A 26,794-nucleotide genomic window follows, 5' to 3' on the forward strand; every position below is an offset into this window, starting at 1 on the left:
ATGCATAGATGATTGGGGTCAGTGGTTTGAATGAAAAAGCCAAGATTATATTATTGCTTCACCTGTAAGTGTAGTATAACATCTGCTGGAATTTGTTGCTCTAACAGTGCTGTGGGCTCATAGGGTGAACCAACAGGTGCTTTTATGCCAACTCCAGAGTAACCCCTGGATCTCCTTCTTTAGCTGTAGGATATTAATAAATTTTGAATATGTCACTGCTAACTTAATGAATAGGATTTCAATATACACTTAAAACCATAAAAATCAATTTCTGGTTGACAGAGGCAGTATCAGGTCTGTAATGGTTGAAGTAAGAATTCCCATCTATGATGCTAGAATTACATATTTTTAATCAGCTACCAAAAAAGCATAATTTCCAGCTTTTTACCTAAGTGGCCGTAATTTTCACAGGGGAAAACAGCTGACAGTGGAAAAGATGTACCCTAATAAGCAAAGGCAAACCCCTCTACCTTCTGTCAGATGCTCTCACAGCTGTTGCAGAAGAGAGTGTAGCATTCACACAGTGGTAGCATGTGAGGAAGCCAAGGCCCCGAAAGTTAGGCAGCCCCAGAGCAGACCCCAATGCTGAGAATAGCCTTGCTGATAGCAGCCTGTGGCTGTGCAAGATCAAGGTTCCAGACCAAACGTCCATTGAAGCAGTATTGCCTGAAGGCTCTGCCACCTCTGCTGCTTACATTAAATACTTCTAGTCCAAGCTTTCAATGTTTTTCTAACCTCATATATCGAAGGCAGCACATTCCTTTACCTTCGAAAACTTCAAACAATTATTTCACACCACAGGCTGCCACAGGGACACAGAAATGATCAGTAACTGTATATATATGCCAGCCAGCTCTATTTCCCTAGCAACACCTAGGGCCAGAAGTCTGTGTCTCAAAGAGGTGGTACCCGAAAGCAGGGGAGGGAGCTGGGGTCTCCATGGGCAGGGAGGTGAAGTGGGAGCACCTGCCCTTAGCTCCGGGTGGGATGCACGGCTTTGAAACACGCCGGGAGAGCAACCTCCCTCGGACAGGAATATGCAGGAAAGTGGGGGGAGAGAGAACGAATGCGCAAGAGAAGTATTTGCCTCTTCATTCATCTCGCAGACAGCAGTCTCTTAGCCTTTAGCACCCATGCTACAAGCCCGTCGGACACCAAACGCCGGCGGACTCCCGGCGCTATCTCTGCTCCCCCTCCGAGAGCACATGTTGCCTTCCAGCTCTCCAGCTGTATACCAGGCTCTGCTTAACACGGCGGGCGACCTCTCACCGCCGCGGCCTGGCACCTGCTGCGTGCTGGGCTTGAGGCCCGCCGGCAATTCCCCTGGCACCCGGCCTGCGCACGGCCGCGCAGTGCCCCCTCGCTTGCGAAAGGCGCCTGGTTCTCTCCCGCAGCATGGAGCTCGGCCCGGCCGGTAACGAGTAACTGCGGGCTTGCCCGAGTTGCCGTTTACGAGGTCTAGGAGGCACGCAAATGCACCAATGGTCCGTCTGTGTTAGCCTCATGCAGCTCGTTTCAGCCTGGCCGTACGATCCTGCCGTCTGCCAGGTCAGCCCCGTTTTGCTGATAACGTTCAGGAGGGATTTTGCGACCTGTTAGGTCCCAGCCAATCTTTAATTTATTTGGCTTTAGCTCAAAGTTTTGTTTTAAATTCCTAAGAAGAAATGAGCTGTGTACCTTTCCCTCTAAAAAAAAAATCCAAACCAACAGCTATTTCTTTTAAAGTGAATAAGGAGTCCCTGGAATTTCTCATCTAATCACACATATCTCAGCGTGAAGGAGACGCTTGACCTCCTGATTGATACATGTATTCTAAACGGCCATCAGAAATTCTTCCCAGATAAGATCCCATTCATATGCTAATACCTATAACAGACTGGCAGACAGCAGCCTATCTCGGAGCCCTGTTGTCACCTCCCTGTCACTTGTGCCACTGCTCCTCGTTCTGCACAAACTAGTGTTTAAGTGTTGAAAAAGAAGAAACAGCCTTACAAGCAAGAGTCCTTCCAAAATATACTTCAAAGATATTAGGCACGTCTCACTGTAGTTTTTCTTTGACATGGAGAAACACACATCTTTTAATTTAAAACTCTCAGTTCACTTCTCACTTTTTAATACCCGTTTCTACCTCTCATCTGACATCTTTCCTCAGAATCACCAGAAATCTGTCGCTTGGAAAAAGGCACCAAAACTTCGCTGGAAATCTCTACAGTCCTCTCTGCTTGCCTTTTACTGGAAATACTTTTAAATGCGTTTTCTGAGCGCACATGTGTCCTCTTACGTTGTCAGCCCAATCACAGGAGAGTGAACCCTCAGGTAAAGACAAGAGGAAGAGCAGAGCAAACTGAAAAGTGGCAGTACCTACCTGGAGCCCAGCTCAGCGCCCAGCACCATTCGCAGCCGCGGCAGCGTTTCGGGGCAGCAACCTAATGCATTTTCCTCTCTACCGCGCTGCTGAAGGAGAGTTGAGCAACTCCTCACAACAGCTCTCCCAAGCCTTAACCCCCTCTCTTGGATGTTTGCTTTTTTCCTACTCCACCCTCCCTCCCCCCCCGAGTTTTTGACCACTGAAACCTGCAATTAGCACCAGCTAAGCTAAAGCCCCTGCCCTAAGTCGACATTCCAGGGCGCTGAGCTTCTCGTCGGCACCGCGCTGCTCTTCCCCTCCTAGACCCGACTTTCTGCCTACAAACTCGATAAGGCTGCAGGAACTCAGGAGCACGCTCCGAAACTCGGACAGGGGGAAAATTGGTCTGTAATCCTCAGCCTGGGTGGTTTTTTCAAGCCCCCTCCCCTTCCTCCTCCCTTTCTCTCCGCACTCACAGCAGCAAGGTTGTCTTTTGACTACTCCCCGCCTTAAACTCACCAAACCAGATTTTTACTCCCAACACCTTCCCGTAAATCTGAACTGAAATTTTACCCTGCTCGCTGAGCCTTTGGCTGGCTGCGGGCCAGTGCAGCATTCCTGTTGTTTTAAGAAGGCAGATAAAAAATAAAGGACGAAAGGAAAAAAAGAAAGAAGGAAACCTGGAGAGATGCAAAGGCTGGGAGGAAGCAAACTTTTAGAACAGCTTTACTAAAAACGGTATGTGAGGGAATGATTTCCTTTTATCTTTAAAAGGCTAAACCTTTAACCAACCTTAGCTTTTGAGGCTTTTTTTTTTTTTTTGGCAGTGTCAGTCATGAGCCGTCTGTATCCTCCAGGTAGATGGAGATTTGAAAAGGAAATAAAACGCTGGTACTCACCTGAAGGACAGCATCGCTGGCATCGGCGTAGCAGCGAGAGAAGCCTACACCTATGCCTGATGCAGTCACCCCAAAGCAGCTGTACCGCTGGTTAAAAAAGTGCCACATTTTACTCTTTTCTGACCTAAAGTTACACGTGGTTTCTAAAAAAGGAGCAAAAGAGAAACCAGTTTATTAAAAAACAAACAACAACAAAAAAACCCCAAACAACCCCCCGCCCCCCAAAATAAAGAGCAGGCAAGCCTTGTTTTAACCTCCGGGTGATCCCTCTGACCGTTGTCTGGAGCGCTTAAAGAAACAACGAAGTAAGACTGTAAACTTTCTCACCCCTCTTTCACATTACCTGTCTGTGCCTGGCTATGGGCTTTGATGTATTGAAACAAAGCACAAGACCTGTTTATAGTAAATGAAGCCAACCAACAGAGAGATCTAATTCAGACTTGTGACTAAACAAACTGGAACAGGAAGCACACACCAGCAGATATTTTCTTTTGCTGTAAGTAGTAATTCCTGCTCGCACTGTCATGCAAGAGACAAAAAAAAAAAAAGTAAAAAAAAAGCAAATAAAAAAAATACAGGTTTCAGCTTCTCCCTTCAGTCACCTTTGTTCAAATGCAGTTCTTTCTTTTCTGGAAAATTTAATGCAGTCAGTGTTTCATCATGCATATGCAAATACTTAACAGCATAACATTTACCACCAGTAGTGATCTAAAGATGTTACTCATCTATTTGTTTCTCTGTACAGGACATCCCTGCAACTGATTCATTCCTCCCAACAGCTGTAATTGATGACTAGATGGAGGATCTTCATCTAGGATGGGGGAACGAAGCAAGCCCCCAGCAAACAGTAGATTAGCAGTTCTGCAAGTTAAATCTTACAAGAATAAATAATACTGGAGGTTAAAGCTAGTGAGAGAAATTAATTCTTCATAATTCTTCCTAATTTTAAGAATAATTATGCTTAATTAATACTTATGAATTCTTAAATAAGAGTTCTTAGTTCTTCTTAATTTTAGAACAAATATTCAGAGTTGAGTACACACTACACCACTTTGCTACTGTCTTACTACCTATGCTTTTTGAAAGCAGTTTGTCCTCTAAATGTGTATGTCTCCAATTGTATTAATCCCACAGGTTTTACCTAAACAAATCCACTTTGACTCCTTAAAAGAGTTCTGCTTCAGGCAGTAACCAAAGAATCAAACTACTATTGGGAGAGCAAGTAAAACCACACAGCCAGATGCTGCAAAGTTCAAGTTAGCAATGTTTTCTCTTCAAACTGTTGCAATTCAAAATTTTATAAGGGATGTGATTCCAGGTTTAGCAATTCTGTCAAGCACAATAAATAAACAAATAAATAAAATTCCTTCAGAGCATTAATGAACAAGTAATAATGGAGAAAATTGTCATCAAATACTTGAATTAAAATGAGAATTCAGCATTAGCTGCAAACATTCCATGCAGTTAAATTCTTTAAAGAAAAATAGCTCAGAAAAGCAACTAATGAAGGTCTCAGTGGTACAAAAATCTCTTAAATATTCTAGCATCATCTATAGCCCATTCGTCCAAAGCCAGGCTTTTCAATAGTGTCTTCATCTGATAAGTTTGCCAATAAAGTCCCCAGGAAATCCATCTCACACGGAGAGAGCTTATGCTCCACTTGCTTTGTGCAGAGGAGCAAAATTGGCATTACTGGCAGAAGTACTTCTTTGCTGACATGTACAGATTACTTCTTCTAAATGAGTCTGTGTAATACTAGTGTAGACAATGGGAAGACATATGAACATACTGTCCTGTCCAGGACACCATTATACTACCAACAGCTATGGTTGCACCAGTGCAGTAAAGCCAGCTATTTTAAGGTATGCTGTTGAAAGTGTAGCTCTGCCTGTTTTACTGACTCTTCACATGTGCTTGCCAGTCTCACCTCTGACTGACATATCTCTGCAAAAAAAAAAAAAATTCCTCCTATTGTAACAACCATGCCAGTTATCCTACCACAAGACAATCCTTATCAGTGTTGGTCAGACTGAATTCAACATCCTCACTGAAAGATAATTCATGTCTTTTTGATGGACGATTCAAACAGGTTTGCTTTGAAGATGTTAAAGATAGGAAGGAGTTAGAAGTTTTCCTTAGGGCAGTTCAGCTGCAGATGAAGAGTGTTACAGCAGGGAGTTTAGTCAGAGCTAACGCCAGGCAATAGCTCAACCTAGCAATTAAAATACCCGTTACTGTCATGTGTGCTCACTGTCTGTCTGTGACACGACACTTGCCATGGGCGTAGGTGAGACTGCAGGATACCACATCTGTCTGCACACCCCTGCAGATATAGGGATGGTTGTGACACATCTGCTCACAGCTCTTCAATGTATTTCCAAACTTCGGCAAGGACAGCGATTTCTACACTGCACAGCTGTCAACAAAACAGCTGTGCAAGATCCCTACCATCTATGGCTTATGACACTAAATAGAGTATTTCATGATGAGCTCTGATTCATGGATTCTAGTTCAAATAACATAAATGTTGCCAGGTTGTTCCTGAAGTGCACTTTCTTTTCTCAGTGTACAGCAGCCATGCAGATGACAGTAGCCATTGAGGGAAGTCTTTTATTGACCGCCAAATGCTGGATCTACCACAAGCTGAGATGGGATGAAAGCATCCTCAGAAATTTGTGATCAGTTACAGGGATTGTTGCTGTTAAGGGTTCAGGTCATCTGATCTACTGACAGTCTGAGCCATTTTTTACATCAGAATAATTTTGCTCCCTCTCTAGGTCCCAACTGTTCAGCTGACAAAGTGTTTGGAAGAGCATTTAAGTTCTTTACAGAGGAAGGAAAGAGTGACCCAGCTGTAATTTGGTGCAGCATCCTCCAGTCTGAAAGAGCAGTCACAAGTTTGTAGCAGGGAGCAGAGATTTCCTGTTCCTCTGCCAAGCCATGGTAGGGTTTCTAACCAAAAGAAAAGACTTTACTGAGTCCACAGCAAAGCAAATTAAGGTAAGTGCAGCATGATTAGGCTGTGAACACTAATCTTTAACAGCAAGAGTATTTGAGTAAGGAAGGCATCCTCCAAAAGTGCTCTTATAATTGCAGTAAAAATTGTCTATCTATGGACATTCAGTGTTGGGGGCCTGGCTTTTTTTTTGGAGGGAGGGTGTTTCCCAGTTTGTAACACTTCCTGCTGAATATGGCTTATTATGGTATCAATTGTGTAATACCTATTGTACAGTTTATCACTATTGCCAAGAGCTGACTTTACTGCAGCAAGAAACTGCATGTTGAAGGTTTGGCAACTGCATTTCATTCAGGAGATTATGAAAACCTTCTCCCCTCCAATTGGGAAACTATGAAAGACACAAGTGAGAAAGGGTGTTACTCAGGAGTAAAATATTTCTAAATATCAGAAAAATAATTGGAGAAGTAGAATATTTGTTACTTCTGTAAAAAGAAAAAGTTTAAAAGCCACTATTTCAACTCTAATTTTTTGTTTAAGCTTTCTAACACACAATGTTTTCTAGTATGGGTTAAGTATTTGGATACAATTCAATAAGCAAAGACAGTCTGTAATTAACTCAGTCATCTTATGGTATGTGATATATTCCCAACTAAATCTGAAGCTTGGAGAATGAACATTTCTCATAGCAGCCTGTGAAATATTGTCATTTCCTACATAAAAGATGTCAGTATGATTAATCTGTGTGACATAGCACCTTCTCCCCCAGAGATATCTTATGGGGAGCAGATCTGGGACCCATTTATTAGGAATAGAGGATGAGACAGATAGGGGCAGCTGATGAGGAGGGTAGCAGAATGAAAGAGAGAGCTCAACAAAACCCTTACAGATCTTTAGCAAATTGTGGCTGTTCAGCCTGGAGAAGAGAAGGCTGCATGGAGACCTCATAGCAGCCTTCCAGTATCTGAAGTGGGCCTACGATGATGCTGGAAAGGGATTCTTCATTAGGGGCTGTAGTGACAGGACAAGGGGTAATGGGTTAAAACTTAAACAGGGTAAGTTCAGGTTAGGTACAAGGAAGAAGTTCTTTACTGTGAGAGTGGTGGAGCACTGGAATGGGTTGTCCAAGGAAGCTGTGAATGCTCTATTCCTGTCAGTGTTCAAAGCCAGGCTGGACAGAGCATGGGCGACATGGTTTATTGTGAGACATCCCTGCCCATGGCAGGGGCGGTTGGAACTAGATGAGCTTTAAAGTCCCTTCCAACCTAAACTTTTCTATTATTCAGTCTCACAGGACCACCCTGTCTTCTGTCCCATCCAATCTCCTGGGAGCTGACGGAGGTCAATGTAGCGTCAGAATGAAAAAATCTTCCCTTCCTCAGCACAGGTGAAAGTGACAGAGCTGGCTCTGGCTAGAGGTTTAAATGCCTCTTACCAACAAAGCTTCATAGTACACACTCAGCTTCTTGTTAGAACGTATTTACAGATATTTTGCTAGTGGTACCAGTCCAGAATTATTAAACTAAAACCTACCACTTGGGATGCACACAGAGATCCTGTGGCTTGGATAAAATGCCTTTTACTGACAAAATTGCCTCGGTTTAAGACAAGTTTCCACCAACACCAAAACAGTGTAATTTAAGAGAATGAATTTCCTTTCAAGGATCAAATACAGACACATGACAGGCATCACAGACTTTACAGAAGAATTTGCTCAGAAATATTTTATGGGTAGAGGAAAAACCTTGTCTCTCCTCATGTGGTTGTGAAAAAAATCTCATCACATTGAAGGCAGTTCAACAGAACATCGTGGATTATCCTTGATAATCTGAATTATAAATATTATAATTTGAATTACTAATAAATTGTAGCAGCTGACATGGTTTTCCCCATCCTCTTGTCCTCTCATATTTTCTCACTTGCCCTCTTTTCTGTCTGATACCTCAGTGCAGTCTAATTGCATAACCTCTGTCTCCTTGGGTATGAAGCAGGCTTTTGATTTCGAGGTTTGCATTTGCTGTGTCTTGGAGCTCCTGGTTACAGAGGTGCAGCCACAACAGGTCCATGGGCTCCCCTCTGCCCCCAGCAAGCCCTAGTGTGGGGATGTCACATCAACACCTGTCTTGGATAGCAGTGGCTCTTATTTTACCTTTGAGCTAAGTCCATCACATGGAGGACCAGGCATGCTTGAAATGCTGTGTGCTCCTGCTGTGTTTAGCCAGCAAATACACCTTGGGAGCTCCTGGAGCCAGAGAGGTACATTGGGGTGTTTTAGTTCAGGGGTGTCTGCACAATGTACCTTGGCTGCATGTGAACATGCTCTCAGATAACCCTTACTGCTCCTCCAACCAAACCCACAGCTTGCAGGGTGTTGCAACAAACTGTTGCTCTCCTTCCCTCTTGGTTTTGTTAAAGCTCTGGAGGGAAGAGAACTCTGCCCTTTCATATAGCCACAGGCAGCACCTCCTCCAGAACAGAAATAATAACAACAATGTAATTTCTTTTATTATGCGGAGCATAATACATATGAAAAGTGGTTTTCCAGTCCTCATAATAAAATGAAGATCTGAAAATGCTAGGGTAAAACTCTTGGATTGTATTATTGCTCTTCTTTCTGTCGAGCTTTAAGCTCTCTCTTCATTTCTCAGCTTAGAAGACTTGAGAGTTTGACAGGGGATCTTGGAGCTATATTCTGCTTTGTGGATGGTTGAGAGTTTACAGGTGGAAAGTTGGGTGGTCTCTTCATAGAAAACATACATTTCTGTAGGTCAAAACTGGAAGCCATCACTGCTGGTGAAATCAGAAGCTGGGTAAGATCACAAGGCTGTGTGGTCAGATATAACCCTGGCTAGGAGACATACTGAGTGCTGGTCTGGTATTTACTCTGAAGTGACTTCTCTTGGAAGGGAAGTGAAACAGGCAGAGTGCAGCAGAAGCAGTTCAGCAGGAAATTATCATTATGTACTGAAGCAAGCTCTAAGAACAGAACAAAAATCAAGCCAAGTAGAATTCACCCATTTATTAATTCTTGTAGAAAGGGAAAAGAAAACAAAATAAGTTGCCTAAACTCACAGCTTCTGTCTCTCAGCATACAGAAGAAGGAAGGTCTGAGAGGCCCCCAAGACAACATCAGATATCACTGCAGCACATGTAGACACTTGCATGCTTGGCTGGGTGTGAGCTTGTACGGAGGTCAGGGGAACAACTAGGAAGGTTTGTACTTGTGGGAGGAAGGGGGTGTTCACTCACATCCAATAATAGTCATGGCTGGTTTGCAGGAAAAAAAATTGTACTCCAATGACTCAGTGACTTGAAAATAGTGGTGAGAGCTGAACCCCTCCACTCTCCAATGGACAGAAGTACTCGAGGATGACATGGGACTCAGACTGTGGGACTGTAACACAGAAAAAGGAACCCATCTGACAGGAAGGCTACCCAGATAAGCAGGATCTCTGTCCCACAGGAGCCTTATGTTAATAAACACTGATACTCCTTTTGACCTGAATAAGTAGGTGAAAATAAAAGTATTTTTCTTCTTCAATTAGTAATTTGCTACAAAACCAGGAACATTTATTGCAGTTCAGACTACTTGCAAAAATACTTAAAGGTGTGATTTCTTGGACACAGGTGAGAATAAGCAATCATAAAATAGTTTATTTGCAGGAACAGACGACACCAAACCAGAAAGCCCTTCTACATGCTTTTGGTAGACTGTCTACCTGCACTGCTGTACACTGTCCAGCTTCTTCCCTGTTCTTTGCATTAGCTTGTAGCTTCTGAGCCCTTAGTTGTCTCCGGTCCACCCACCCACCCAAAAGTAATGTTCTTGACCTTCTAATCCTAGAAGGACATATGCTCAAAGATTAATTTCAGCAGGCTATTATGGTTATCTTTGATTTTGCCTTGGCTTTCAGCAAAGCTCTGTGTCGGTGTTTTGGAAACTATTCTTGTTTCCAAGACCCACTCTGGTACAAGACCTTGAAGGCCTCTAACAAATACTTTCAATGGCAAGTGGCAGATGTCACAAACCAACTTCCATGGGATCTAACTAATTTTTGAAGTAATTCCTTAAAATATTTACATGGGGCCATGATAAGGCAAAAAAAAAGGTAATACTGGGCCCTTGACTACCTTTGATCAAACATGACTCATGTTTCCTCATCCCAGGAGTCCCCCACTGGTGAGGAAATCCCAAACGCCAAGGCTGCACAAGCACCAGAACCTGGCTGCCTGTCCCCCTCCAAAAGGATGCAGAAATCAATAACTGGTGATGCAAAAAGGAAGAATAAGATGCAGACTACTAGGAGGGCCAAGTATCAGCAATGGGGATGGAAGGAGTAATTAAACATTACAAAATATCCACACCTTGCTCTTAAGTAGGGATGGAAGCGATGTGACAGGGAATTTCTCAAGGTCATGGTATTTTCTCTTTTTTAAAAAAAAAGAGTCCAGGACCACAAAGTGAATGCATCTTGCATTGAAGAACAAACTGCACCACAGTCGTTATGAGAGCTGGATTTACTCAGAATAAGTGTGTAGTCTGAAATCACGTATGGGAAAGTTAAAAACATTGCTTGGCTGTCAAGCCTGCTTGAAGCCTAGAGAGAGGGACCTGCTCAGGCAAGAATACTCTGAGGAGCACCAAGATCCTGATTTGATAATTTCTATTATAATAATTTTACAACAGAGGATGTGAGACAATGCTCATGGTAATTGCATATCAGCAGTACAGTGTGTCTTGTTCCAGTATTATATATGGCCCCTACACCTGCCAGCCCCTGGATATTCATGGCAGCAAGATGAACAGTAGAACACAGATTTGTGATGTTATACAAAACCCATATTTACCAGTTCAATTAACTTACTTGTAGTGTCACATTGCTGGCTAATGATGAACATCTGTATGTTCCTGATTTTTCCTCTTTTCAATAGTTCACAGCATTTTTTCAGCTTAATCTGAGGGTTCAAACAAGACACTTCTAAAGAGTCTCGCTCTAGCTGGAAATTCCTTAAAAAAGTATAGAATAGAAGTGAAATTTACTCAGCCTATGTGAGAACTGCAGGCTGCACATACATGCATAAAGGACACAGAGCTATATTAGTGATCATAATAACCATTAGATCCTCCATAGGTTTTCTCACCAGGAACACTGATGAAATATTTGGCAGGTTGATTTAATACGGTTCACTAGAAGAAAAAAATAATGGCTGGGCTTAGTAAGGGAAGGCCAAATATATCTGTGTGCCCTAAAATAGCCTCTTAACAACAAATGAAGTGCTGCTTTGACACTTAGAAGTGTTATTTCATACATTACTCTCCAGGTCCTGGCCATACTAGAGGGACATCGAGGTCAGTGATGGTTAGAAGCCATGAGGGTAATGTCTCAGTGCTGCCTCCACTGAGGTCAGATCTGTATTGAAAATAAAGGTTTAAACAGGAAGGTAAAAAAGAAGGAAATAAGGAATGCAAATAGATTGTTAAGCCGCATCCTGCCCAGCCGAGAAGGCAAATGGGGTAATTAGACTGAAGCAGAGTGGAGTAGAGAGGGGGCAGTAAACAGACATGGAGAAGATGGTGATGCCAAGGGGTTCATATTTAACCTAGAAGTTCAGAGAGTACCCGTACTAACTCATCTGTTAATTCACTAGATCAGGATTTCTGTTTTAAGTAAATTAACCAGAAAGAAACTTATATCAGAAGGAATTGCTTCAGCTTAACTAGTGCAGAGTTATTACTAATCAAAATAATCGATACTTGAACATTCCTTCATCTAGGAAATTAAATACAAATTCAAAAATAGTTTTTATTATCTTGCAATAAGCAGTTTTCCATATCCCCTCCCACCTCTGCTGAGAAGTACAGGTTGCCACAGACCTGATGACTTACAGTCCCTGGAAGCCAGCCATCTTCAGTGCTGTGTAATGGACTTGGTCACCCCTGCCAGACTGCTCTTACAAAAGCAGATAATTTATATGAATTTTATAGGCCTTAATTGTTTTGTTTTGTTGTTTTTTTTTAAAATACTATTAGCTTAGTAATTAGTGGTTTGTTAATAATAACCTTGACAAAGCCAAAATATCTACTGGAATTATAGAGAGAATTGTTTTAAGCAGAAGAGATGGAGAGGAACGTTGTCTACTGAGTCAGAAGCACCTCCCCTCTAGTCAATGCTGTTGGTAGCAGCATGTTCTACTGTGATGGCCAAGGTGATTTCTGGGTTTTGTTTTGGTTTGTTTTTCCCCTCCTGCGTAGTACTCTGATTTCTTCTAATTTGTTCTTCTTCTACTTCTGTAATCTTTACTGTGTTTCACTTCTTTTTCCCCCCTCTTTTCCCCAGACATACACACACAGCCCCAGTTTACCTCAAAATCCACCAGTTTAACTTGCAGGTAGCAAAAAGTCATACACTCTGCCCAGAGATGAGTAACAGGCAGTGTGCATGAGCAAGTGGAGAAAACTAGAACTAGGCTCTGAGTACCTGTGGAAAGTTTGCAGGCAGACACCACACAAAAAAACCTTTCAAAGCAAGGATATTTATTTACAAATTATTTTTTTCTTAAAGTGTGCTCTTGTCCTCAGGTTTTTTTGTGGAACATAGGAAGAAGAACCATGCTGACAATGGCTTTACAAATATCTCCAAGATGCGCTGTTTGCATTCTTCTCTAACATAAATCTGTTTCCATTGAAGCAGATAAGAAAATAGCAGGCGATAGTATACCAATACCAATACTGCAATCCAGGCTTCATTTCAGGCATTTTTCATTACACAAATACAACAAAAAAAATCTTTTTGAACAGGTAGCTTGCCATTAGCAGGTAGCATCATAGTACACATAAAGTGTGTTAATACTTGGAAGAAAATAGTATTATATTTCTGAGAATTTTGCACGCTTATCAATGGACTCTGCTTGCAGAGGGAAGGATGCTTTATTTCCTAGCTGATAGCTGCAGCCCTCAAACTGCTGACTACTTAAAAATCAAGCTAGGGTCCTTTTCTCCTCATGTTATCACAGAGTCACAGTGCTGGAAGAGACTTTGAAAGGTCATCCTGTGCATCCCTCTGCCTAAAGCGAAGATCAGTTATTCCCATGCTGTTTCTGACAGATACTTGTTCATTAATCATCACTGTTAATAATGATTCTGGAAACCATGTTGTGCCCACAGTGCTTGGAGTGGGGACTGTACAGGTGAATGAAGCTCCTCCTGATGTACGGTATTGCAGGAAAAGGATCCAACTCTGTTACTTGCCTGTGTTGGTTTAGAGGAGTAAAGAAATCCAGAGGAGAAAGGAAGGAAATAATCATTTATGCTAGCAAAGAGCCAGGATTCTGAACACAAAGGTACTTTTTGTGTTTTGTTTTGGTTTTTTAATTAGGATCATAGTTTGTAAGTGATCATGGGAACAATGCATGGCACTTCCTAGTAGAAATCACTCAAATTCCTGCAAGAATTTTTGCAGTATGCAGTGCTTTCAATCATAATGGGCTTAGATCCACATATTTATTGCTTGTAAACTACTAAGACTATAGTGGGGAGAGGCAGAATCGCAGAAAAAAAACCCCCAGTTGTAGCTATTTCAGCTTTTGTTTCGTTGATGTGCAAAATCCTGTGACCACCGTGTGTGTGACAGATTCAAGCAGAAAGCTTTGCTGTGCCCACCGGTGCAGTGTAGGAGTCTACCTAAGAGGTGTCCACTGTTTTGAAGGCTCTCAGGAGCCGATCATGCAACAGAATAAATAATTAATAAATATGTCAGACAGGATGTCAAATGGCTGAAGAAATGTCCTTTGCAGAGGCAGAAGGCCTAGAGAGGGAGGAGAAGAGAGGAAAGGAAGGAAGGTGAAGGGGCTTATTCAGCTGCTTCTGCCGTTTTGGATAAGGAAAGTATTTTTTTCACACCAAGTCAGCAAAAGCATTTCCTGATGTCTTGATCTCTTCTTCACCGCCATTTTATTTGTTTGGGTTTCTTTTATTTTATTTTATTTTTTTTTCAGCAAAAGCAGCCTTCTAAAAGGTGTTGAAAAACGTGTGTGGTGGTCAAGGGAATCTATTTAACTGTTTGTCTCCAGGCTTCATGTTGACTGTGTTACCAGAGCACCCAGGCACCTTCCATCAGAGATGCTTTTGTGCCAGGGGTGAGCTTCACTGGCAAAGCACTATTGCACAGAGGTGGCAGCCAAGCAGAGCCCAGGAAAGCTGGCAGCAGAAGCACCGATGTGCAGGAAGCCAGTCATGATTTAAACCAACCCCTTAGACAGCTTTCTTTCAAGCATTCAAGTGTGCAAAGTGCTTTTGGGTTTCCCTCCTTTCCTCCAGGCAGTCTGAAGCTGGGTACAGCTCAGGGTTTTGCTCTTGCCACCGCTCAGCTGTGTGAACTGGCTGGGTTTTAAACTCATTAGTGCTGTGTGAGACAGCAGAGAAAATATTTCTCTGAGTAAATCAAGCAGCAAGGGGGACCTGGGGCAGGATTTGCCTCTGTTGTTTCTGAAACGTTAAAGGTAAACGGGGACTTCACTGTGCATAGAAAATCCTACTGAGCAGTGGAGCTGATTTTACTTTTATTGGACTAGTTATTAATCATTTCAGATTTTTCTTATTTATGTCTTTAATTATGGTTTTAGTGAGAACAGGTGAAGTTTTCCAGTGCAGTTGTCTAACTGCAGAAATCTGTTTGCATGATTTGTAGAATTCTAGGAAAACAAGCTTGAGAAAAGCTGTAAATATTTTTAATTAGTGTAAACCACTGCTCATCTCCAGTAGGATTCAGGCCATGGCTCACCCTCACTCCCAAGCCTGAAGTGAGCAGTGAGGACATCATGGGGAGGGGACGGAGGGATGGGTGCCCTGGGAGGGTGATGCAGCAGGGCAGAGGGCTGTGCTGCCAGAAGAGGGGACACAGGGCAGCCATGCTGGGGTGGTGGGATGCTGTACAACCACCCTATGCCACCCTCCTCAGCATGTTTGGAAATGGATAATATCGATGAGAAACTCACACTGCACCTTTCTCAGCCCGCGGGGAAACCAGTGTCCCTGCACAGCCCAGACAGAGGGGTATGTCTTGTCCAGATTGCTAATGGTGAGAGTCCTCTTTACCTCCCCCACACAACGATTTATGCAATTATGTTCTGTTAGGACACTCCAAACAGACAAATTATTACGAGCCCACGCAGTGCACTGGACGACCTGAGTGAAATCATCATAGCAGACTTGTATTTTGTTTTTTAGGGGTGTAGGGCAGTCCTTCCAAGACTGGACAGCAAACAGCAGCTGCAGTAATTTTTACCCAGCCACTAAAGTACAGTGTTGTCAATGCATGTCTTGCCAGACAAACTTCACCAGGCTGATTCTGAACTTGAAGTGAACTTGGGTCCGCTGTACTTTTGCTGTTTATAACACTTCATGTTATAAACAAACGCTAGGCAGCAACAACCCATGACTTGGTGTTTTAGGGAGATGGCCGTCAGTGAAAAACTCCAATGAAGAAAACTGCTTCCACCAAACGCCTCCATTAAGAGCTGATTCTTTTTTATGTTCTCAAGCTAAGTTTTTTTTTTCTTTCCCCCCCACCCCCCCCGGTTGCTAATGAGCTCTTGAGAATTTGATTTAGCTCCTTGGAATGACTGCCACTTGCTGCTAGAATGTTAATCTGTCTAAACCCATTCAGCTCCTCTTACTTGCAAGTCAATCACCTGGAGCCTGCATTTCAAAGAGACCTTGGCTAAGGCAGTTACAGCAGAGATGTTTAGGGTCAACTCCCACAGCTAGGGGTAATCTCGGAACACTCAAATCTACTAGACAGCAAACAGATTTGTACTGATTCCCTGAGAACTGGAATCATCCCCAACAGAGACCAGGAGTGCAAATCGGGGGTGGGGGAGGCTGGAGGCTGTTGAGCTGCAGATCACACAGGGGATGCTGCCCTGGCATGTTGCATCATCTCCTCCGGGAGAAAATCTGTAGTTAATGGTGAAAACATACAAAGGGACAATATAGGCAAACAAGGAGCAGAGAAGATATGCCAGGACACAGCCAGAGATAAAGCTTTAAAGTGTTGGAGGAGCAGCCTGGCTTTCTAGACCTAATTAGAGAGTTGATTTATTTTGTCTTGTACTGGCCATTTTTTTAACCCCTTTTTGGAGGGGGAGAAAATACATAAAAACCCATACTAAATGTGGGAGACATGGACATCACCCAAGACAGCTGATGATGTGGTGGAACTGCGTATCTGTGAATCATCCCACTGTGCTCTTCTGGAAATGTTTCTCTTTTTGACTCTTTAACATGCTCAGAAACCCCCATCTGCCAGGTCATGATATCAAGGCCAGAGGGGCAGCCACAGCTGGAGTGACAGGGACAGATAGGATCTAGGGATTGCACTGGGCCCTGCCGGGGAGTGGAGTGTACCATGAAATCCCTAACTACCAGAACTGTTCCTGGGTGTTGCTTTGCATTTATTACATGGGAAGAAAAGTTTCACCCTCAGTAGGCTCCATCTCTGTCACTCCCTGTGCAATTCTCTGCTGAAAATTTTGTACAAACTACATCCTTGCAGAGAGAAGACGTAAAAATTTAATAGGAAAATGGCTGCTTTGCTGCTGCTGTAGAGGAGCAGGCTGCTCCTGTGACCCCGTGTGAAAAAGCGTGTTTTGGGAATAAGCGAACATTCAGGGTGGTTATTTGCTCCTTGAATAAAACTTTTAGTCCTTTCTAAATAAGAAATAGCTTTAGAGTGCATCTTTAGAAACCTTATGAACAAGAAATGCACAAGGAAAGTCAGAGCATGTATTTTGTCAGCATATACAATCCTTTATGAGCAAAGGTTGCCTGAGATGGAGCTGGGTTTCATTCGAGTACTTGCATATTTTTCTGTTTTCATAGTTCTAAAATGGGAGAACATAGAAACTTAAAAGTAAACCCCACCACTATCATTGATTTATAAGCAAAATGGAAGATTATGAGTGTAAGGATTAGGAGCAGCACCTATTCTGAGACCTAATGTTAGAATTTTTTTCAAATGAGCTTGGAAAAGAAGCATGACTAGCCTTATACACTCACTACTGAGTATGGGCAAAAGTGTATTTTAGCTGCAGCATATAAGCCTGGCGTATGCAGGCACTGTAATAACCTAGTATACAAGTTCTGGAGTAAACTTACTTAAAATTACTTACTAGTTAGCAAAAGTGGTCTGAAGGATTAAATACAGGAATAACAACATGATTTCAAATTCTGCTCTGGAAGGTTTTCTGTTGTTCACTATGAAAGAGATACATTTGTGAACTTCTAATTTTCCATAGATTTCAAGAGGAAAAACTGGGAGAAGAAGCAATACTTTTTCCTTCTGAAAATTTCAAAAGAAAATGATAGATTCAAACTTCTGCAGCTACCAACATGCACCCACTGCCAAATCCCCCGGGGGAAGGCCTGGTACACAGTGGCACTAGCAACCTGCTAAGCCTAAGACCACTGGAGACAAGCAGCCAAAAATGGCCATTTTTGTCTCTTTGACTGCCAGGATTATCCCAAGAACAAGATGTTTCCAGGAATGAACCTTTGCTGGAAAACAGAAAGAGCATAAAGTTCAGCCAGGGCACTGAGTTAATGTGGGGTTGCTGGCTTAGTTTTGTGAAGCCAGAAAAATCTGCCCCTGCTCATGCTGTGACCATACATCAAAGCAAGTGTGTGTGAAGAAATGAATGTTTTCTCCATTGATTTATCGATGCTTGGTGAAGAGATTGAAAGATTTTAGGTGTATGTGTATAAACATGAGCTTTATAATCCCTTGTCAACTGGAGAAACCTAATTTTTAAATGATCAAGTCCCCAACTTATCTTCAGCTCACGGGTTTTAACCTTCTTTTTTAAAGTTGTAACAATTTCTGTTTGATTTTTAATTATCTGGGGTCTAAAGCAAAGCTGTTTTTTGACACACAGGACTATTCAGAGCTTTTGGGAGATATGGGAAGGTGATCAAACAAAGCTTTTTTAATTCCTGGATGGAATAACCAGACCTGGCAAAAGATTCCTTTGGGAGGTAGAGGATGGTGAAGGAAGAGTGATCTTCAGGTTTTCCTCCATCTGTCATGACAACTGAGTGATAGATGAGCACCAGTGAACCGATGCCTGCGTGACAGCCTCCTTCTGCATGGGAGCAGCCACCCTGGGCTCTGAAGCATGTGAAAGGGATGCAAGTCCCCTTGGCGCAGCCAAGCCATGGTCCCACTGCTAGTGCAGCCTTGTCATTGCAGAAGGATTAAAAGACCTTTCACATTTGGATAACTTGAAACAGCCATCCCACAGCATGCTTCAGCCAAGCCGTTTGCTTTAGTGAGAAAATGAGGCAAACTAAACACATTTTGCCTGCAAATACTTAGAACAAAGATGACTTTGAGAGAAGGCACGCTGGTGAATGGCATGGGGAGTGCTACTAGATATTTTTAATGGTACCTGCACCATTTTGGCTTTTTTCAGAGTATTAGAATTTTCTGATGCTTTTACTTTATCTGTTAAGTAAGCCCAGACAGAGATGGTGCTTAAAGCACCTGCCAGATAGCTATGCTATAACAAGTGCAAAGTGAATGACTTAGCCTGGTGTGCAAGAAAAAGCCAGGGGATGGGTAATTAGACTGGCAATATAATTCTTTGCTCTCAGTTAGACCATATGCTATCAATAGACTATTTCCCTTAGGTACTTCTCTTATAAACAATGCTGGCAAAGAAATACTTCAGCTGCTTCAAACTAGCTCAGTAAGAGGCTCTGCCACTCAAACAGACCACAGCTTCCTGACACAGGCAAGGAGCTGTTTAAACTGGCTCTCTGTGGGACATTTGAGGTACCTTACTTTTAAGATGTCTAACAAGTGTCAGGCACAGGCTTGAGCTTTCAATATTTTGAACAAGTCTCATTCCCTGAAAAGCAGCAGTTTGTTGTTAAAGATGGCTGTCAAAGGCTGGGGCTAAGCTGTAAGCTGATCTGGAATTTGTTTAATAAAGTGCCTATTATTTGCAGAAAACTGCTGAGTAAAGCTGTTAATTTATATAATGCCACCCTACATTTAAAAACATCATAATAATGTAGAGTGAGACATGTATTTAACTGTGAGGCCTTGTAAAAGATGTGCGCTGGTAAAACTCCAGTGCGCAGCACTGGTACCACTTATACTCCACTTGTATGGGTGGCTGCTACAAGAAATGAAACCCCAGAGCAGTCAAATGTGGCTGCCCACAATTTGCAGATATGTTCTCCAACCCCAAGTAGTTTCTCAGGTGTCCTGAAGAACAAGATCCAGCAGCACTCTCTGAGGGTAGGAGGCTGAAAGGCTGGGAAATTGTCTTCCTGAGTTTCAGCTGACTGAAAACGTCCACATACAAACTCCTTCAGCTGAACTTGACATCTCCAGCACAAACTCCTTACCTGGGCCAATTGTCTTCTGCTTATACGAACCTCATGTCTTGAAGGTGACCTCACTTGCATTGCCCAAATAAAGGCATTCTGGAAAAAAAACTGCTGCTATGATTTCCTTCCATGTGTTCCAGTCTGGAGTTTTGAAACCACAGGCCAAATCCCAGCTATTGCCATCGGAAAAACCTGGAAAACCACTGTCTATGTGAAAATTCCTATATTCTTTTCCACACTACTCACCAGACAGTGACTAGCAGACATAAATCACACTTGCATTGGGATGAAAAACTTCTGACAGACAGAACCATTTAAAAAGAAGGAATACAAACAGAAAGAAACTGGTAAAATCAGGAGGAAGGAAGAAGCACGGCTGTAGGGGGAAAATAAAAGCCTGGGAATCCTCGTGTTCTAAATATCCCCTTGGTGGTGGAACACCAAAGTCTGGGCTCAAACCCACCCTGGTGAAAGGGGAACAAGAGGCTCAGTCCAAACATTTTCTTCCCTCTCCCCTGGGGCAAGCAGAGCTCTCACCCCTCCAGGCTGATGGATCAGCTGAGCTTTTTACCACACCCTGGTCTCTTGCCAACCCCTGGAGCCCAGCACCTTCCCTCAGGGCAGATTAAACATCCTGGGTCACAGCCAAGCTCCCAAGTTCTCCAAATAACCACCAGCTGCACTTAGGACAGCAACTCACCCTATCTGCTCCTGGCTCTAATGCAGCCTTCAAACCCTTCCCAGAAGGAAAAGGCCTAGGGGGGAAAAAATAAAAATCAACTGATTCCAGGGCACAACAAATGAGGAAAAAAAGGGAAGGTACAGAAATCATGAGCTTGAAAGTGGATCTGTGGAGGACTGGGAGGAGACACCAAACAGCACCCACCACTCCCTGAAGCTGTCCAGAGAGGCAGTGGCCATGACCCAGGGGTGTTCTGCACCCAGATGTGAGAGGACAATGTGTGGATGCAGGCCCACAGCCACCAAGGTGCCCCATGCAGGTTCCTGTTGTGATGAGCCTGGCCAGGGTGAGGAGGAGGCTAATGAGGAGCTCCTGTGATGCTACTTCTGCTACATGCTGTTTCCTTCTATTCCTTATACCAGGAAGAGAGAACTTTTGTTATTAAGGGCCTAAGTATCCATTCAAACCATTTGGCAGGCCATATAGCAGCCCTTCTGCCCCAAAGTTAATCCCAGGTGAACCCCATGGTGTCATCCCAGGCACTCTGTGTTGTGGCTGTATGAATGGATAGGACAGGCCTTCTGTTTTCCTGCTCTGAGATGAAAAAAGCTGCCTTGGAAGAACTGAAGGAGACAGACACAATGTTATAAGGTCTGTTTTCCTATCCTTTGCTCCATCTGATTCTGAGAGCACATATCAACACTGCTTTCTTACCTTGATGGCAATGAGGAGCTGCTCAGAAGCAGCAGCTGCGTTTGAATATGAATTCTTCAGCAGAATATGAACTCTGAGAATGTAATGCCAAGGCTAGAGAACACCCTACAAATTTAAACCATTTGTATTTAACGGAAAACTGTTTAAACACCCTATTTGCACGGCTATTTAAGGCAATCCTATTAGAGTTGGACTTAATAGTGCTGTCCAGAAACAATATAACTCACAGGCTTCAGGTTACACGGAAATAACCTTGTCTTCATAATGAGTCATAACGTATAATAGTGATATAACTCATTTGGGTGACATGGCAATTGAAACCAAGAGTGCTGTCCTCCTTTGCCATTGCAGGTGTTGTGCTCTATATGCAAACTGTGCTTTCAGGGTTCAGCTTTTCTGCCAAGCTTCTGTGGTTAGTAACTGCTGGGAAATGCTATTTCCTGGGAGCAAGAGTGGAACAGAAGGAGCTCCGGCCTTTGTGGCTGCCCTGAACACCTGAGGAACAGCACAGGACACACGGAGCCTCAAGCCCCAAATGCAAAGTATTGTTATCAACTAGGACTAGATCTAAGAAAAGAAAAGGAAAGGAACAGAAAGGTAAAGAAGCTTAGTACTTCCTTTACAAAAGCCTTTAAAATGATAATTCTTTGTTCTGTTTTTGCTTTGGTTTTTGCAGGCATTCTGTATACTCAGCTACGTATATTCAGCACAACCAGCTAGCTATTCCCATTAAATATATGAACAACAGGATTCAGAAATACAGTGCTCATGAAAGCCTTCAGACAAACCAAACAGCTGAACAAAAGATCTGTAAGACTCTCTTTGGCCTGATAGCTCTCTTCACAGATAGACAGGCTTTTGTTTAGGTTCTTGGCATTTTGCGAAGGAAAAAGGGATCTAATATATAGGAAATCTAGAAGATGGAGGTTATTTTCTGAAGCGTTTTTTAAAGCATTGACTGTGTATAGATCACCTGACCCACATCAAAGAATGGAAACACAGCTATGCAAAAAAATCCCTTCATTGTAGAAAAACATTACTTTCCAGTGTTGTAAACACATCATTGTATTAAACAATAGTGTCAAATTCACCAGCTAGAGCAAGCATTTATAAAGTGTTTGGGAAAACTTCAGGGAAAGAAGATGTACAAGACCTAGGGCACCTCTCTTAAATGTTTTCTGACATCTGTAAGAGTTACAGTGTTAAAGCTTTTTTCCCTCATTTTTTCCCCTTTTTCTTTTTTTCCTGTTTTTGTTTTTAAGCTGTTTTTTTTTGCAGACTTTATCCATTCTCCTCAGAACTCTCAATTGGCTTTAAGCTAATGATGTGCTTATTTTTGACGAACAATACGTGAAACTTCTAAATAGCAGCATTACTTGGCTTTTCTTTTGTGATGGTTGTTGAAAGATAGATTGTGAATACGGACAAGTGAACTATTCAGTCAGCTCTAACATGGATTCCATGGATGCAGCAGAGTAGCAAAGGCCTGCAATGTCCTGTACAAAAGCTGAGAAGGTAAATAAAGCTAGTCTTGTATTCTAATGGAAAAGGAGCATGTGCCAAGTCTATCAGTCAGGCAAAACAAATCCAGAAATTCTGTACCTTTCCTCCACATATAATGTAGATTAGGTAGGCCATAAAATGTAAGGCTTTGAAAGTCTCGAATGGCAGAAAACCATGTTGGTAACTCAAAAAGTGGCATATTAGGATCAATGTGAGGGTCTCACACATAATTCTTCATGAACTTTGGAATGTGATTGCTCAGAACAGGATGCTTTCCTAGAAATTGGTTTGGTTCCCATTTAGGCAGCTGCTGTCATTCAGCTTTGGCAGCTCTGCCACTGCTGCCTACCAGTGAAGATGTCCTGGCAGAGGAGGGGACACCTTCCAGAAGATAACTGAGGGAGAGTGCTGAGGAATCCTCCATAATAACCCAGAACTTCAGCATTGGCCCTGTTGTACATTACAACCCATTGCAAAGGTCATGTGGATATTCCTACTAAGCCGCATCTTGCAGGTGAAACCATTTCAGAAAACAGAATGTGTAAACACATCAAAAGTACTTAGAAAGGTGAGAATCCTTCCCTGCCTCAAGGTATCACTCCTGATCACATGCCACTGGTGGGGACTTTGCTAAATGAGTGTTTTCACGGGCCTTTGGGTGACTGACTCAGGAACCATTGCTGGTTTCCTCATCTAGCATAACAGTACATTCATTAGTAGCATACATAACAGTCTTTCCTTGCTTACGGGCTGCTATCCAATGTGGTGAAATTCTGTCACAGTATAATGCTGACTGAACATTCCTGATTTTTCACTTAAAGTGTCTTAATTATCTTCAAGAACTGGCCAGATTTTGATGAATTGTAAAGCACCAAGCACTTGAACATTTCTGGGCATTATGAGAAAGACTTGTTTGTGCTCTTGAGATGGTATAAAGTAGTCAAGAAGTCCTCCTGAAGAGGCAGCTAAATATTCACCTTGTTCCAGATAAACCCTCCCACAAACTGAAGCTGGCTGCAGTACACTTGCCATCTGTCCACCTTCCATGGAGCAAGGAATTTAAGATAAAACAGACACCAGGGTCTCACAGGCTCTTCCAGATCTGCAACTGCCCAGGTACCCTTGTAAACCTGCAGCTCCATGGGTCTTTTTTTCAGTAGCAATGCAAACATAAGCATTTCATCCCATTGTTTCCATTTCTGCTGCTAGTTTCCAGGTCCCATAGAAAGTTTCAGGTTTGTAGGCATAGCTGATGGGACTATACGGCTGTGGGAATGAGCACCTGTGAAATGGAGGGAGCTGCCTGTGGCAGTACAAGTCACCTGAAGTGTCCTTGAAACAACAGCCTAAGGGATGACAGGATCTTTCTTCCATCCCTTTTTTAGCTACAATGAGCAGCATGGAATCACTGACAAACTTTGCTTCCCTCTTTGCTCAGCTGCTTCTTTTCTTTCCCTTCATTCCCAGCTGAATCCAAAAAGAGTAAGTTTAAACACAAGGAGAATTTAAAACCCATAAGAACACAGCCACAAGCACAACTTTTTAGCAGATGCCATGTCTGTGAGGAATAAAAAAAGGTGAAAATAAAAATAGGTTGAATTAAAAAATTCAAAATGTCTGTTCCACCTGAGCTGCACAGGGTTGGGTCAAGGGGTAAGGAAATATCCAGTTTAATCTTCTCTGTTTAGGTTAATTCTGCCTTGCAACTGAATTTCAGAGCTTTGCAAGAAATAAAACTCTTACCCAGGCATGTATTAGACTGGTAAAATGATACTAACCCCCCTCTCACTCTCTGACATTGTTAAATAACAGCTTCTTGGACTGATACTAGGATATTTAAGGAAACTCAATTATTAAAGGAAACTTGTTAAATGATGAGAGTTACATAATGCAGGTCTTTGCCTTCACTACCATGAGATCACAGAGAACTTAAAAGTACAGCTAAATCAGGCCTGCAGACTTCCTAGAGGAAGTATCTCCATCTTGTATAAGCTGACTGGATAGGTTTGTCTTGGTTCTTCTGTGAAAACTCACTGATCCAGTACAGTGGGTCTGACTATTAATGATTGCTTTGAAAATCAGCTCTATGGCCTTTTCTGCCACATCCAGCCTGTGCTCTTCTGTATTAAAAGCCACCACAAAGAACACTCCAAAGCTGTGGCATCCAGTATTGTGCCTCTTACACAACGTAGATGGTTTGAATATAAAAAGTGAGGAGCTGCTGGCATGCAGCTCTGCTATCAGGAGAAAGGAGAGTTAACGGGTCTTCAGAAGGGCAAAGGTTTGGCTGGCAACAGACAGCACCCTTACCTGTAAACAAAAGCCATTAGTGGCAGGAGCAGGCACCAGGCTATGTGGTCTGGGGATTAAAACAGAGAAGAGGGACAATAGCAGAAAGCCAGAACACACCTTGCAGCATAAAAAGGGGGGAAAACCTGATATACATCAAGTACCTCTCTAGATTTGCTTTGTGAGACCATGAAACAAAGAGAAATGCTTTGATGCTCAGCTTTCTGGATCACTACATCATCCTGGGAGTCACTATAGCTGTTATCCCTCAAGTTCTACCCAAACAATTAATGCTCTGCCTTCTCTTCACCTTAGAAAGGGGTGGTTTGCTAGTTTTGCATCAACAAGAAAAAAAAAAGGAGGCACGTCGATACAAATGATGCACAAAAAGGGCAGCTGAAAGATCGGTAGAGGTTTGTTTTGTTATTTGCATTTTAATGTTTTACTTAACAACAAGAGGCATTTCAATGACTCCTACTAAGCTATTAAAGCCTTTACCCTCATGAATGTGTGCATGTGTGCATGCACGTGTGTCTGTCCTGATTTAAGGAATGCATAAGCTATTTTAAAAGTTCTCAAGGACATGACTATGTTTTTGGCAAAGCCAGCTTTGTACTGCCCATGACGTCAGAGCAATCGTGCAAGTGCAAAAGGTGACGAGGCCACATCAAGAAACTGCCTTCCTTGGTTGGCTACTTGGGTGCTCACCCAAACGCAAATACAAGAAAAAAATACAGGGATTTTATTTGCAGTTGTTACTTTGAAAACATCGATGTGTGACTCGGCTTGAGAAGTCTGAGGAATAGTAACTTTGCTCTTAAGAAAAGCTTGAAAAATGAGGCCAGGTATAATCCAGATTGGTTAGAGAGTAATGTTGCAAATAAAATAACCCCCAAGTCCAAATACATTATTAATTATCTATCAGGAAGCTGAAGGACACATATTCAGTGAAGATGAAGATGAAGAAAAACTGTAGTAAATACACAGTAGTAATTTATCGTTTTCATGGGGGACTATCAACTCTGTCTTTGAGTATACCACTGTCTACTGCTATTAGAGAGATATTCCATTAAAATATGCTATTCTTTCTTATTCCAGCAAAAATGCCAGAATAAGATTTCAGATGGAGATAACATTCACTACAAGAATCTGTGTCAAAACAGAATACTTTTGCTGTTCTTTCGCTCTTTATTAAAACCAGGTAGTTCTCATTTGTTAGATCTACCTTGTTTGTTACAAGCTTGGGAAATATAACAACAATGTATACATCTGAGGCAGTGATAATTTAAAATGTTAGTCCATGAACATACATTTTATTGTCTTTAATTTGTGAAACTGAGCTAGAAACAAGCCAAACTTGGAGTTTATCTGACATTTGACGATACATTTCTTCTAAAATCAGACATAATATTATATTTATTTATATGTACTTACATATTTATTAGCCATTAAAAAAAAAACTTTCAATCACATTTATTTTATATGATTTGAACATCAGTAATGAAAATATTTATCCAAGCCCTATACATATACAGAAAGCAAATTTGGGATCCTTACTCTTGCTTAGAATCTAATAAATAATTATGTTACAGAGATGGATGATTACTGATTGCAGAACTTTCAAACCTATATATATTTAAACTAAATCCATGGAGCAGGATCACTGCTCTTATCAGATGCTAAAGCATCAACTGTAATGTTTTACGTGGAAGCCTGAAGCCATACTCCAATTAAGACACAATTTATCTCACCTTTCAGGCTGGAGATAGGTGATGGTTGGAAAAATACAAGCGATGAAAGGGAAAGGAAAATCACTTTCTTTGTAGTCTGAACCAGGTAGCAGAGAAGTTTTGTTTCAGCAGAGTAAAGAAAGGAAGGGCTCCCAGAAAAAATGTCTGTGAGGACGATAATGGAGCATATTCATCCCTGGATCTCAACTGGACTTTGAAGTAGGACTGAGCCCCTGCATTTCTTGATGGCACATTAGCTCAGGCAGAGAACCTAGAAAAAG

The 26,794-nt window shown here is 42.2% G+C and overlaps 1 protein-coding gene across 4 annotated transcripts in view; it reads right to left on the minus strand.

Moving 5' to 3' along the window:
* Positions 1–3,743, minus strand: part of RBM47 (RNA binding motif protein 47) — a 78,380-nt gene extending 74,637 nt beyond the window's left edge. For 2 of the 4 annotated variants that reach the window (XM_031048981.2, XM_005149114.3), the window contains exon 1: positions 2,366–2,779. In XM_031048981.2, the coding sequence (XP_030904841.1) occupies positions 2,366–2,394 (29 nt within the window). In that variant the 5' untranslated portion in view covers positions 2,395–2,779. Of the gene's footprint in view, positions 1–2,365; positions 2,780–3,246; positions 3,390–3,589 lie in introns of those variants that run through there. The other 2 variants (XM_031048983.2, XM_031048982.2) reach the window with 2 other exon arrangements.
* Between the last annotated feature and the right edge of the window lie 23,051 nt (positions 3,744–26,794).

Source organism: Melopsittacus undulatus, chromosome 7 (genome assembly GCF_012275295.1).
Source record: "Melopsittacus undulatus isolate bMelUnd1 chromosome 7, bMelUnd1.mat.Z, whole genome shotgun sequence".
Classification (NCBI taxonomy): domain Eukaryota; kingdom Metazoa; phylum Chordata; class Aves; order Psittaciformes; family Psittaculidae; genus Melopsittacus; species Melopsittacus undulatus.